This window comes from Poecilia latipinna, unplaced genomic scaffold (genome assembly GCF_001443285.1).
Source record: "Poecilia latipinna isolate Pla-1442-1.1 unplaced genomic scaffold, P_latipinna-1.0 Scaffold4515, whole genome shotgun sequence".
Taxonomy (NCBI): domain Eukaryota; kingdom Metazoa; phylum Chordata; class Actinopteri; order Cyprinodontiformes; family Poeciliidae; genus Poecilia; species Poecilia latipinna.
This window is the reverse complement of record NW_015117131.1, coordinates 8,123-22,561: the sequence shown is the minus strand read 5'-3', so window position 1 is coordinate 22,561 and position 14,439 is coordinate 8,123. Positions and strand designations below refer to the sequence as shown.

Sequence of the window (14,439 nt, the reverse complement as noted above, 5' to 3'; positions counted from 1 at the left end):
TACAGCAGACAGTCGCTCCCCTCTCTTGCAGGTACTGCGTACCCCCGCTAGATCTTTTAGGGGTACGCAGTACCCTGCCGTTCCCCCTTACTTTCATCCCTGGATATTTTATTAGTTACCTTGTGTGATCCAAATGGGGGCGCTTTCCCGGCGGACTGCGGTGCGGAGGCAGCCGGCTGGAGGAGGAGGAGGAGGAGGAGGAGGAGGAGAGCCCCTGCTATTGGCTCCTGCCTCCTTATAAATACAGCCAAATGGCATTTACCGGCACAGAGCAAGGCGGAGACAGCAGAGGAGACAGGGACAGCAGTACTGGGAGTCACCCACTCTACGTCTCAACAGTCAGGACTGGACTCGTTTTTGGACCTGGTCGATCAATGAAGGAGAGACGGCCGTGTCAGAAGTCCTCTCTGAAATCCGGCATGGATCCCAGTCAGAGTGTGAAGTGTAAGATCGTGGTGGTGGGGGACAGCCAGTGTGGGAAGACCGCGCTGCTTCACGTGTTCGCCAAGGACTGCTTCCCTGAGGTGAGACCCGCAGCAGCATGCGTGACCCCCGTTTAACACCGCACACAGGGCAAACTTAGCGCAATGTGTGTTGCATGCATCTGTAGTTTTAGTTTGACTTTAAAACATTGGAGTCAGTGAAGCGCTGGTTTTCTTTGAAGTCTAAATCCCAGCAGGCGTCCTCTCTCAAACATCCCACTCTGCGTGTTTCTTCCCCCACTCTAGAGCTACGTCCCCACGGTGTTTGAAAACTACACGGCCAGTTTTGAGATCGAAACGCAGCGGATCGAGCTCAGCTTGTGGGACACGTCAGGTAATCGGCATCTGCTCTCTGTTTTGTCTCTGAGGACATGTCCCAACATGCCGGGGGACTTGAGCCCTGCTGTGTCTGTCCACCCACCCAAACGCCTGCGTGGATTAACGGGGAAGCGGGGGCGGGGTGTTTCCAGTAGATGTAGAATGGTTACCGGCATCAAAGTATTTTATTTAAATAATAATAATAATAATAATAATAATAATAATAATAATAATAATAATAATAATAATAATAATAATAAATTACAGTTTCAAAACGCATTCTCAGTGAGAGACTCAGATTTTCTTATGGAGTGAAGAAAAAAAACAGTCCTGCCCCACCTGTTGCTGCCCACTGCTGGCCAGCTGTCTGAAAGAAGGCTAGTACACGTTCAGTTTCCATAAAAGGGGATAAAGATGACATTAGCTTTTGATCCATTTAAAAGCAGTTGCATATTGTTTCATTTGGAGGTGTCAACCATTCTTAATTATATTATGTGGCCCCCATTTCTAATGTTGCCCTGGGCAACTGCCACTTAGACTTAGAAGCTGAACTGTGGGTGACATAATCCAGTGGTTAGCTAGCTGTGTACTACAACTAAATAAGATTGATATTATTTTGTTTTTGTTTTTCTGGTAAATAGTTACAGTGTTTCTTTACAAACACAAAAATCTCTCGGTTGGGTCCGGAGTTGGGCCTTCCTTACCTTTTGCTGCACACTGCTGGTGAGCTGCCTGAAAGAAGGCGTTGGAGGAAAAATTGGACTGCTTGATAATATTTGCATCCATCACTCTTATTAAGCTAATACAGAGTAGCTAGCTTAGCTAAATAACCCACAAACATCTGCTTCCTTGTATGAAAATAAAATAATTTATGACTGAAGTAAGAATAATTATTGCCCTTTTGATTTCCCAAATAGATTAATTTGGAAATGTTATACCAGCTATTATTTAAAAAATACATGTTTTTTTTTATTTTACACTGAAAAACATGAACGTTTTTTGCTTAAAATATTTATCTACTTGCATGTAAGAGTCATGCATTGTTAATGAGAAATTAAATTATGCTGTGACCCAGTTGTTTCAGTTTTACAAAGTCTTTTTAGTTTATAAACTAAATCCTTGAGTAAAACTGTCATGTTTCACAATATTGACACACATTTCAAATGCTAAAAAATGATCAAATTGCTTTATTTTAAACAGATAAGCAATAATTATGCTATGCTGCTAACATATTGTCGCTGAGATTAGCAAGGTAATGAGGATGATTATTTGCTCACTGTATACCTTGACTAAAAGAAACATTTTATGATGTTTACAGTGGCTAAACTGCAAATTTTTCTAAAGAAGTGTAGTTTCCACATCTTGGTTGTTTGGTGATACAGCTACATTGGCGTCCTTGTGAGTGTAGCAGCTGTGCTTCAGCCAGCTGACTGGTAGTGTGCAGCATCCCAAGGGAAATGTGGATCTACTCTCTGCCTCCATCGTCTGAGAGGTGATGGGAATGCTGTGACGTCTGAATGGTTTAGTGGTTTTGAAACCTCTGCACTTTGATTCCAGAATCAGGAGGTGTTTGCACAATGTCAGATTAGAAACCTTCATACCAACCTCGCCTTTTATCTACCGGGAAACATCTGTGACTGTTTAATCCAGGGGAAATTTCTGGAAGATTCCCAGCTGAGCCACACTAAATCATAAACTTAAAAACACAAACTGAACAAGCCTCAAATTCATACATCTGGTGAACACATTCTGGAAATTCCTCCCACACTTCCCGTTTTTTTCTTCTTCTTTTTTTTTATTCGAGTTACACAATACATCCTCTCCACCCCTCAATCATCCTTTTTTATTCTCCTGTATAGTTGAACTTTGAGCGTGTAAACAAAACACTCTGCATCCATCGATGCGCGATTGGAGAAAACGGGCAAAGCGGGGAGGTGTGATTGAGGGCGTATGTTGAAAACGTCCAAGCATTTGGTCTGTGTGGGAGAGCTGGGCGGGGACAAGCAGACAGCCAGCTGTTGCGGATCTCTGGGCCTGGAATTCCAAAGCGACGTCTGAATAACTTTAGAGAATTCAACTTGAAATGTTTTCATTTCCTGGAAAGAGGCAGAACCTGAAAAACACCCGTAGACCCTGACTGTGTACATCTGGGAAGCAAAAGCAGCATCTCAAGTCGACTTTTTTGCTTTTCTGCCTGTTGCTTTATTAGAGACAAAAAATGAGAGACTTTAATTTTGGATGAGAAACCAGGAAATCAAGCTGGTGTGTGCGCTGTGGAAGTAAAAAGGGTGAAGAAATGAGATCCGTCCAGAGCAAGAGTTTTGGTTTATTACACTGTTGGCCGGCTGCCCCGAGTCATTTCTCTTTTTCTCTCTGCTTCATAAAACAGAAAGGAGTGAAGGAGGAAGGAGGGGGTATGTTTCCTATTAGATCAGTGGGGTTTAGATGGAGCAAGATACCTCTACCCTGCCCCCCTACATTCAGCCCTAGCCCCCACCCAACACCCAACGCGCGCACTTCCAGTGACCGATTGATGGAGCTTTCAGCTTGACTGGTCCCTTTGTGGAGACACCCATCGGCCACAGCCAATCCAATCGATCTCTTATCTCCTGAGGTGTGCTGGGAAGGGAGGATGGGGACGGGTTGGTGTTGGTGTGGTGCAGCCCCCTAAACCCCCGATCACGCTCTCCGACAAAGCCCAGCATGCAGACATGAGGACTAAGTCATATAAACACACCTCCACATGCGAAGACACTCTTTGTTCTGTGAGTGGCTTAATGAGCTGCCTGGAGTGTGTTTTAGTGCGAGTGTTTGAAAAGGGAGGGTGATGGGTGTAATTTGGGTCATTAAGGTAAATTCCTGCCAGTTGCGCAGCTTTCCATTTGCCCCCCTTCGCATCCCAACCTCCTCCTTAACACACCCACCCAGCTTGTCTGAGCTAGCTTTGGCTTTCCACTCCCAGGGTGAGGTCTGTAGGGTTTCGGCGGACGCTTTGATGCTTCTCATTTCTTTCAGCGGCTGAGGAAGTGGTTTACATTGTCTGTCTATCTGCCAGTGGGTCTGAATGAGCAGCAGAGGTGTTTGAGAGGATGAAATAGACGGTGGGGGGAACCTGGGAGGCCTGAGGTCTGACTTCAGTTTATGAAGGAGAAATGATCAAAGGTAGCATCCCAGAACAATCTGCAGCTCCCATAAAGAGCGACAATTACCCTTGACTGCACATTGTTTGGGTTAGAAAGTTTCTGAAAATGACAACTTGACGCACCTTGGAACAATTTGAGAATCATAGCAGGTGGTTACAATTACAGTTTGTGATCCACCAATCAAAAGTTTTACTTTATTGAACGTAGTGAAAGTAAAGTTTAGGATCAATCAGAAAGGTCAGCTATATGTTTGCAACAACTTGGGTGTTTCCTGCTAGCCTTCCTGTTACCTCCTGAAAGTCTAGTTCTCTCTTGCAGCCTGAATGAACTGCAACACGTTACTGAAAAAACACTTGACCGATGATGAAATAAAGTAATTTGAACAAGCTACAAGTTACAAATCAGTTTCTGTATTTCTATCAGGGCGGCTGCACAATATGGCTGCTAAATATGGTAATAACAATGTCTGTTACAATAAACGTAAATGTTTTCCTTAATCTCTTCTTGTTTCCATCATTAACTTTCTGTTTGAAATAAACTTGCAGACAAGAGGGATTGGATACAAAGAAAACCTCAGTTAAACATGAAGTCTGCTAAGAAAATTGCTGTCAGACTCGGAAGCCCAATTGGAGCATCTTTGATCATTTTTGTTTGAAATTCTTGCGATGTCGCCAGTGTTGCAATATGATAAACAAACTCATGGCTTAGCTCTGTTTCCTCTGAATTCACTAGTAGCCTGGTCTATTTTGCCATTTGCTGAGAGTAATCAGGGTGTTTGCTTTGAAAGCAGCTGCTTGTTTCATTTGGCGACGACAAACTGACTGAACACTTTGTAGCTGCAGACGGCAAAATCCAAAGAACCAGTTTCAAAATGTGTTTACATTACTACAGTTACTACTCATGAACAGTTTTTGTGTGGAAAGTGTCAAAATAATTGACTGAAAGTTACTGTTGTATTTTTTTTAAATCTAGTGTTTGTGTGTCCCTTTTCTAAAGCCTCCCTGGGCATCTGCCCACATGCCCAATCTCATAAATCATATCAAGTCATGTGACTTATTATTTATAAGACGACGTTGATGAAAGCAGCTTTATGTTGTATTTAAGAGAAACTATAAAGTATCTTAAGTTTACAGGAATCAGATGAACACAACACTGAAGAGGTGACGTTCATGCTGTCATGTCAGCAAATCAAACGGAGTCTATTTGTAGCGTTTGGTGCATCTGTTGCCCGGACAGCTTAGTGTGGGACCGTTTCTTGCCCCTGTTAAGCTCCTCGCTGCACGCTGCCACCTCCTTTCCTCCCGCCAGCCACCGTTGGTTCGCCTCACATTTCTGGGCTCAGCAAATTGGAGCCGCATGTCTGGCATTCCTGAGACTAAAGGTTTCTACTTCCTCCTCTACAAAGGCGGCTATTGTACCCGGCCAGTGAAAGAGAAGTGCCATGGATCACTAAAAGCCCCACCTCGTTTCCAGGGAGGAGGGGGAAATTGAATCATGGTGGAATCTGGCTGACCGGTGATGTGATGGGGGGGATAGTGTGTCAGCTGAAACGCGGGGATCCTAGGAGAGATTACTCCACTTCCTGTCGGCTAATGTCACGGAAAGATTCTCTGTGTGATGTTACACCTTGACATTAAAATCTGTCGGGTCTTTGGATTCTTGGCTCTCGGTGTCTGTGAATCCTGCCAGTGCAGTAATAAGAAACACAGGACTGCCTTGCAGGCTGTTTCTTCTTTTCCTACTTCTTTCTTGAAAGCATTTGTCATGAAACATTCACATGTTGTTAATTTGGTGCAATGCCAGAATACGATGGTATTTTTGGCACACTAGGGATTAAAAACAGTTCTATAAGAACACCTATTTGGGTTTTGGAATAGAAAAAGGAGGTTCTCATGTCATAGATTGGGGTTGAAACTAATAAATAATTTAGTAATCGAATATTTTTGATTAATCAGCTAAATAAATCTGCATATTCTACATATTTTTCATTTAACCACTTCAGCTTTTTTTATGCAATGTTTGCCTAAATTGCAATAACACAGCAGTACTCTAGTGTACTGCTCTAGTGATCATTTGTACATTAAATGACAATTTTCCTGGATTAAACAATTAATAACTGGACTGCAAAGGTGCTAAATAAGAGTTTTGTTTTTTGCAGAATTTAAACCAGATTAAACTAAAACTTGAATTCTGAGTAAAACGTACTTAAAAGTTGTTTTTAGTAACACAAAATGTATATAATGTACGGTGGTGGCAGCATCATGCGATGTGGATTTTTTTTTGTTCAGCTGGAACAGTGAAGCTGGTTAGATTTGATGTGAACTGGAAGAAAACATATTGGCTGAGAAAACAGAAACAAGACAAAATGTTCCAGGGGTGCACATACTTCTGGAAAGCACCAAGTGAACTAAACTTGATGAAAGATGCATTAAAATCCCCAAGTGTTGCTTTTAGACGCTGTGCATTAGAGCCATACCTGCTCACACTGAGCACCTCCCTCAATGGCTGCATTTACGGCGGCAGATGTCTCCGTAACCACAGCAACCGCACAAGGTATTGGCTGAGGTTACACCAGTTTAATTTGCTTCTTGTCCTTGGTGTGTTAGTTAGCGAGGAGCTACGTGTGCGCGCTGCAGCAATACGAGTCGGGCCGCTGTTTGTTGTTTCCACAGGTGGCCCCACAGGGCTCAGCGCCTTTTTCCAATCACCATCCTGTCAGTTCTGCACAGCTATGTTAGCTATGCGCTAAAATGGCAGACCTGCTGCCAGACTTCCAGCCTGTCTGATGCATCTGGCTTGTTTCACATCTGTATGTGAGATAAAGCAAAAATGTAATCTGAAAGATGAGTATTTAAAAGAAAAGAACATGTGAGTTTGGATATTGCATGAAGAGACTCTGGTTTGCTTTGCAGCATTAGGTGGAGCCTCTTGTCCCCGCCGCTGTGGAAAACAGTCGGCTCCTAATGAGGACCACAGTGGAAGTTTGGCCACCTAGCATCTGTTTTCTCTTGTGTGGTTAGTTGTGCACAACAGGATTGCGTTGCTGTGAGGAAAACGTGTGGAAAAGGACCGAATGGGGGAAGAGGGTTAGGGTCCTCGTCACCCTTCCAGATTTAGAGATCCTGTGGGAGAACAATGACAGGAGCTAATTACGCTGCGACGGTCACCAGGTTGCGGTGCGTCGTCAGTGGAATTGCCTTTTATCTTCCCAGCTGGCAGAAAGATGACCCCAAACTAGTTTATGATGCCGCGCTGCATACTTCAGCATTCCACATGTTTTTCCGCTCATGTTGTGCTGCACTTAAAATGTTTTAATAGAGTAATCTGGAGTTTAACGTGCAGACATATTCGGATGCCTCAGGACCTCACGCTCTGCACCCGGCAGCTTTGATATGCGACTCCTTTATGTGGCCTGATGAGAAATATTCAAATCATTGTAAAATGTCAGCTGACTCCACAGCTTACCCTTTGGTTGGAAGGTCTTTATTTTTCCACTGATTTTGTCCGAGACTGAGAGAAAAAAAGACTCAATGCAGTCTGGTTCTGATTGTCAGTGATGGCTGATGGGTTCTAGTTGGGACAATTTAGGTTTCTCATGAAGAAAAATGAAAAATAAAGATATGTTTTTTTTGTCTTTAGTACCCAATTGCTGCTAAAAAATACAGAACTTGTTTGTAAATTTTAATCCATAATGCCAATTGGCAAATGTTTGCTAATAAGTGTGGACCTGTGGAAAGAAATTTAGCTTTAAATTTGAAAATCTCAACCACACTGTCTGCTTTTGGAGTTTATGAATGCCTTCATTTAACATTACAAACAGAATAACAAATTTTAAAAATCTTGAATATCCCTACTGACCTGCTGGTAAAACTTAACTGTTAGCTTGTTGTTTCTACTCCCCATTTCTAGCTTTTAAAAACAGTAATTTTGTGAAATACTGTATATAAACTGAAGTGTTTTTGTGTTTGCATAACTGGTGCAGAATAACTATTTTTATCCTGGAGTTTGGTTCTTGCTTTTTGCCATTGATGATGCATTTTAGCATCTGTAGTGTTCAAACTGTTTGTTAGCAAACAGGCTAATGCTTCATTTGACAATCTGACTCCAGAACTAGAGTATTACTGCTTCATTGACTACATAATAACTTTATTTATTGTGAATGTTGTTCAGAAGCTAGCACAAATGAGTTTTGGTGAAATGCTAAATATCTGTTTTAGATACATTTGTGATGCATTTGCTAACTTTCAGGTTAGCGTTGACAAAAAAGTTAGCAAGCCTAGATGGATTTTTGTTGATTTATTTCTTGTTTGCTGTTTTGTTTTTCTTCCTTGGGCTTATTGCGCTTGTAATATTAGAAAGGCTAAAACGCTCAAGTCTTAGCCCTTTTAAAATCTGTTCTTTAGAAAGGTCCAGTAAAGACATACATAAATAAATCAGTGTCAAGTCCAGGTTATACACAAGAAGTGGAAGCAGAAACAGAATATCCGTGTTTTTGCACACATCAGCTTTATTTGAAAGCGTTGTTTGAAACGGTGTCTCCCCTTATCCCACTGTTTAGATTCGGGACCGTATCCCTCCCAGAATGCAGAAGTTTGTTTTTCTGCATTTGATGGAGCATTCCTGCCGTTTCCTCACAGCAATATTCAGGAAGAAAAAAATATCCCAGGGGAATCTTGAGTTACCAAAAACAAAATTCCCAGGATTCTTGGCAGCTTGGTGCCTGTGGTCATCTCTTGTTGTCATGTGATCTTGACCCACCTTAACTTCTCGGTCGTCCCTCCTCCCGTCCTCGCTCTTCCTTGCCAGAAATGTTTCAGTCTGGCTGAGAGATGGGCGTCTCCTTACACATGGTTTTAATTTAACAAAGACATTTCCTCACTCCAAACTTCTCAGTTTCTATACCTCTTTTTTTCTTTTCATCTGGTACTCAGCACATTTTTCTACTAATGCACTATTTGTTTTTCTCCTTGTTGCTATGGATTATGGCTGAATTGCAATTATGACATAGTGTCAAGTTTTTATGCAGAGATTTCGCCTTGTTTGTACACATATCTGCAGATTTTGTTAAAGCCTTTAAGTGTTTTAAGACCACAACATCTAAACTACTCATAATCTAAAGAGTATTTGAGAAATGACAAATCAGATTTGTCCTTGTGTTTCAGGATCTCCGTACTACGACAACGTGAGGCCCCTGTCTTACCCAGACTCGGACGCAGTCCTCATCTGTTTCGACATCAGCCGTCCCGAAACCCTCGACAGCGTATTAAAAAAGGTACGCCGCCGCTTTCCTCAAACTTAACCTGAAGAGTCTGGGTGTAATAAACCGGTCTTACGATGAGGCTCAACAAAACCAAGCGTCTGCATTCACAAGGCATTACTTCACATCATGAGATCAGATGTGGCTACAAATAAAGACAAGGTGAAGTCTCTCAAGAGACTCAAATGTTGCTTAAACACCAGCAGCTCCCAAGAGGTTGCTTAGTGGTCAACCTTTGACTCTTTTCCCTGCTGACTACCATGTGTCGTCTGGTCCGATCTTCTGGAAAGCAACTTTGTCCGGTCTGGTCTGGTGCAAAGCCAGTCACATTTTTCTAAAATTGTTAACATTGCATGACAAAACCGAGACACAGCTTGATGCTTCCCAGTCATCTGTGCGCTTCCACTGATGGCAAGCTCATTTTGAATAATTGAGGTCACGCGTCAAGGTCCGCCAGTGTTCCACGTCTTGTTTATTTGGCTTAAAGTAAGAATGTGGAATGTAATCCCCCCCTGAGGGGATGAAAACCGAAAAGCAAAACCTCAGTTCTCAGTGCTAGTTTAGGGTCTAAAAATGCAGATTAAAATCTCTTATCTCAACATAAAATAGCTTTAAAAAAAAGCAAAAAAACAACAACAATTTATGGGACTTGTTTGTCAGATGTTGTACCTCAAGACTTTAGCATTTAGTCAAGTGATGATTGCATTGTGTAAAACAACTTCCTCTTCACGTGTTAATGAACTTGATCCTCTGACCCTCTGGTCAGTCGGCCCTGAAGCACATTAGCCCCAGATTACGACCCAAACCGATCAGAGCATTTATTGTTCAGGAGGAAACGTGGGGATTACTTGTAGCTCCATTCCCAGGTTCAAAGCATTGGGGGCTCCAGGAAGTGCCGGTTTTAACCTTCGTACCAGAGAGACCAGCTGACTGTGGGGCTTGAACTCATGGGATTTCTAGTCAGGACGTTCTGACCTGCATGAGCAAAGGTGTTTTTATACTCAAGTTGACCACAGTTGTGGTTAAATCACAAGTTTTAAACTTGAGACTACAGAGGAAATCGGTCAAGTGATCTGGGGGGAGATTGATTAAAATACTCTGTGATCTCAAAGTGTTTGTCTTCTGCAGTGGAAAGGGGAGATCCAGGAGTTTTGTCCCAACACGAAGATGCTGTTAGTTGGCTGCAAGTCGGACCTGCGCACCGACCTTGGTACCCTAGTAGAGCTGTCCAACCATCGACAAACCCCAGTTTCCTATGACCAGGTATTCAGTGTTTTATTATCTTTTCTATTCCTGCACTAGATGAAAACCATACAGGAGTTTTTACCAGCCTTTCTGCCGTATTTGATTGTTAAATATTAATAATACTATAATTAGAGGTGATGTCACACAGTGAGAGAGAGACAGTCTCTGTTACACAGCTCTGCAGTTTAACAGAATATTACTGTTATTTGAAAAGACGGACAAAATTATTTCAGAATTGACACTACTAGCATTTAGCATGGTTAGCATTGCTAGCAAGTAGCTTAGCTTTCACATGCTGGGAGAGGTCATGCTGAAACCTTTTTTCTTCCCAGGGCTCCAACATGGCCAAGCAGATCTCAGCGCCTTACATCGAGTGTTCGGCCCAGCAGTCGGAAAACAGCGTCAGGGACATTTTCCACGTAGCCACGCTGGCCTGCATCAACAAGAACAGCAAAAACGCCAAACGAAGCAAGACTGTGCGTGCCAACAAGAGGATTTCACACATGCCCAGTCGGCCTGACCTGGCAGCCGTCTCCACGGATCTCCGGAAGGACAAAGCCAAAAGTTGCTCGGTCATGTGACTTGTCAGACTGCGGTGGGAGGGGGGTATCAGACTAAAGAAAATGAGGACAGCGCATTAGTGCAAGCAGGGAGCTTAGGGGCAAAGCCCTGTCCTGCATGCTAAAAAACCCCTAGTTGTCTGGAAAGGGGTTTTTTATAAGCTTCAATTCGTATAAGTGTTACTGGAATATTCTGCTCCAATGAGAACTCGTTGAGTAATTGCGTCCCAGTCGATGTACCCCCACCTCAGCTACCACCAGTCCCACCAGAGGAGGAAGCTATCAGTCAGCTGGCTATCAGTTCTGGGAGGAGACCCGCTTCCTCTGAGGACAGAGCGGATGCAGTCAAGGCTTTCCTCACCAACAGGAAATGAGCAGGAGGAGTGATGTCATTAAGAGACCATCACATTTAAAGGGTTTTAGAACATGCAGTCTTTTGACTGGGAGCCAAAGCTCCGGCAAGCTGTGGCCTATGAAGGTAAAAAAAAAAAAAGTGCAGGTTCAAAGACTTAAGGCTTTCAACTCATCACTGTGGTTTGGAACTGATTCACTTTTACCTCTGCTCCTGTTACTGTCGGTGTGTGTGCAGAGGAGTCCCTGTTTCTGATACTGTTGTTGGTTAAATGTGAAGTTGTTGGTGTGCAACTGCATCTTTGTTTCTATTCTGATTCTGTTGGTTTCATCCTCACTCTTCCAATGGTTGCATTCAGTCACCTCAACCAACAGTTTCTGAAGTAAGACTGAAGATTTTAAACCTTTGAACCATAGGTTCACCACTATGTAGCAAGAGAAAACTGAAAGTATTGTGCAAAAATCTCAACTTCCTGGAGTTTAGCTTAACCCACAGGTTCTACATGTTCAAAACTTTGAAATTGCTAATGGGTTCAAAGTGTTCATAATCAGCAAATCTCAAACTGTAAAATCCAAACAGGAATTTCTTTGTGGATTTTATTCCAGGCTTAAATTTGTAAGCAGTAAAATTTTCTCAGCCTTTTAGTCATTAAGCTAATGTGTTTTAACTCACTCATTAGCTAATTTAGACTTCATGACAATATGGGTGCTGCAGCCAACAGTCTGCCGAGTTGGTTAGCATCTTATTTCAGATTGTTTTCCCAGTATAATCTACTTGACCATTGCTCAAAAATAAAATATTCTTGTCTGTATATTTGAATCTAGAACTGCATTATCTAATTAGCTCATTTGATTTTACTCCAAACTCAAATTCAGACAAAAAAAAACTACAAGCCAAAATGGAGGAAGGAGTTGTAGCCATGTAGATGTGTTGAACCGCTGAACCTTAATCCAAAAATATAAAGGTGAGCCCAACAATTCTTGAGTGGCAAAAGCCCATTAGCATGTTTACCAATGAGTTAATTAGCTAGTTAGCTAACTTGTTAGCTACAATTGAATTTCAGCAAACTGTTCATGTGCCTGAGGGATTCCTCTAAATGGCATAATGCAAATAATGGCTCCTGATTACAACTGATAGGATTTTGGAGTGTTAGCCGTTAGCTAGCATCTGCCAACATTCATCAATTAGCCACTGTGAGTTAAGTTTTTTTATTTTGAATATATTTTGCAATATGTTTCATTTAGAACTAGGAAGGCTAGACTGTTTCCAGGCAGTAACAACCTGTTAGCCTTTAAGCTAATTAGCTAGTTGGCTCACTCATTAGCTAACTAGTCCATTTCAGCAGTTCTCCACTGTAAGTGTACAGCCAAATCTGTTGGGATGTTAGCTGCCTAGCTAACATTTATTAGCTGGAATAATTTCCTACCCAAACATGACTCAAATAATTTGATAATTTGTACTTTTTTTGTTTGGATGGTCTGAAATATTTGCTGTCAATTATTGTTAAAGGCATTGATGCACTTTTAATTGAAGTCACTGCCATAAAAATTAGCTTTTTCTCATCAGTGCTGTCTCATTCTGCAGCACTTTGCCCAAACTCTTATCCTCATGTTCCAGCCTGTCCTATCTGTGTACGCTCATGTTTTCTTGAATGTTGTCACCTTCAAAATGTCTTTTGCCAATGTTGTTGCCACGATATTTATTGAATTATATATTTTCCCTTTTAGAATAAATAAAATGAATTAAAATGCTCTCTGTTCTGTTTATTTGGAAGTAACTGAAATGGTAATGGACTTGTCTAGATTGATGGTGTTTTAATATCAACAGATGTATGTAAAGTACATTGATTTTTCTTGTGTATGTACATAGTAGAAAGTGTTGTGTAATGGGAAAAAATTGCATTTGTATTCAGTGGATTTGACATTGAGAGAGACAAGCCTGTCTCTTTTTATTGTTTTGTTTATTTCAGAGGATTTCATTTAGAACAAGCTGTTTAAAAATTATCGGTTTTGTGAGCTGAAAGAAAACTAAACGTCAAGCTTTGACTTGAATTCATGGCAAAGCTAGATTGGCTGTGAATCAGATGGCATAACAAATCTGAAGCAAAGTACTTGAATTGGTTTATACAGCGCTCTATTTTGCTCGTCAGTGTTAACATAAACCTCTTCAGAGTGACAACTGTTTCCTTTCAGAAAAACAAGCTGAACTTGAGTCCTTGATGGTCAAGACGTCACTGTGAAAAGCAGGTTTTGTCACTGCTGCTTGGAACAAATAGTTCTCTGTGAGTGAGACTGAATAGTCTTGTCTACTTATAAGGCTAAAGTATCACTAGATGCAGACGGTTTTGTACAAGTCCTGGTAAATTCCCGGGGGCTACCGAGCATGGAAACTGCTTTTGCTCACCCAGCAATCCTATAAATCACTCAGTGACTTCATCACATGCATAAGGAGTGAGATGCATTGGCTTGTCAGTGGCAGGAAAACAGGTCTGTCAGGTGAAAAATAAACGTGGGTAATAAAAGACGCACAACTCTTCACCTTATGACGGCAAGCATGAAGCATTTATCCAGGTAATTTGCACTAGGTTGAGATTCTAGTCGTGTTGGCAAAGTTTTCCCTACTTTTCAAAGTGATGTCATTCCGCTGAACTGATCTTGGTACAGCTTAAAGAAAAATATGCCTTCAAATCAAAACTCCTATATTTCTTGACTGAAATGAAGCCCATTAGCATAAACTTGTTGAAAGGTAATAAAGTATACTTTTCACCACTATAAAGTGTGGGTGAGGGTGAAGTAGAAACATCTGGCAGAGGGCCCAGTTCAAGGGATCTTCAACTCACACCTCCAGGAGAGTTTGCCTCATGTACCAAGGGAGTTTGGAGACATGGAGTCTGTATGGCCAGGACTACAGACTCATGCAGTAGAAGAAATACTTTCTGGATATCCTTAAGTTGCTCCCATATTCTCAGTTAAGGAGGCAGAGTCTGAAAATTCTGGGAATGGGAGTCCATTAGCAAACCAAGGTACTCCCCAATGGCAGAGTGTAAGAAATGAACAGGATTCGAATGGAGAGGAGGTGTATT

The 14,439-nt window shown here is 41.8% G+C and overlaps 1 protein-coding gene across 1 annotated transcript; it reads left to right on the top strand.

Moving 5' to 3' along the window:
- The first annotated feature begins 210 nt into the window (after positions 1–210).
- Positions 211–13,108, top strand: LOC106942744 (rho-related GTP-binding protein RhoE). Its single transcript, XM_015026080.1, has 5 exons — positions 211–524; positions 729–816; positions 9,106–9,215; positions 10,329–10,463; positions 10,778–13,108. The coding sequence occupies exons 1-5, from the start codon at positions 252–254 to the stop codon at positions 11,024–11,026; spliced, it is 855 nt and encodes a 284-aa protein (XP_014881566.1). The 5' UTR covers positions 211–251; the 3' UTR covers positions 11,027–13,108.
- The last annotated feature ends 1,331 nt before the right edge of the window (positions 13,109–14,439 follow it).

Excerpts from the sequence above, each read along its gene's own strand:
- LOC106942744 (XM_015026080.1), top strand. The coding sequence starts at position 252 with ATGGCATTTACCGGCACAGAGCAAGGCGGAGACAGCAGAGGAGACAGG. Across the intron at positions 525-728 it reads CCAAGGACTGCTTCCCTGAG|AGCTACGTCCCCACGGTGTT; the intron begins GTGAGACCCGCA and ends CCCCCACTCTAG. Across the intron at positions 9,216-10,328 it reads TCGACAGCGTATTAAAAAAG|TGGAAAGGGGAGATCCAGGA; the intron begins GTACGCCGCCGC and ends TGTCTTCTGCAG.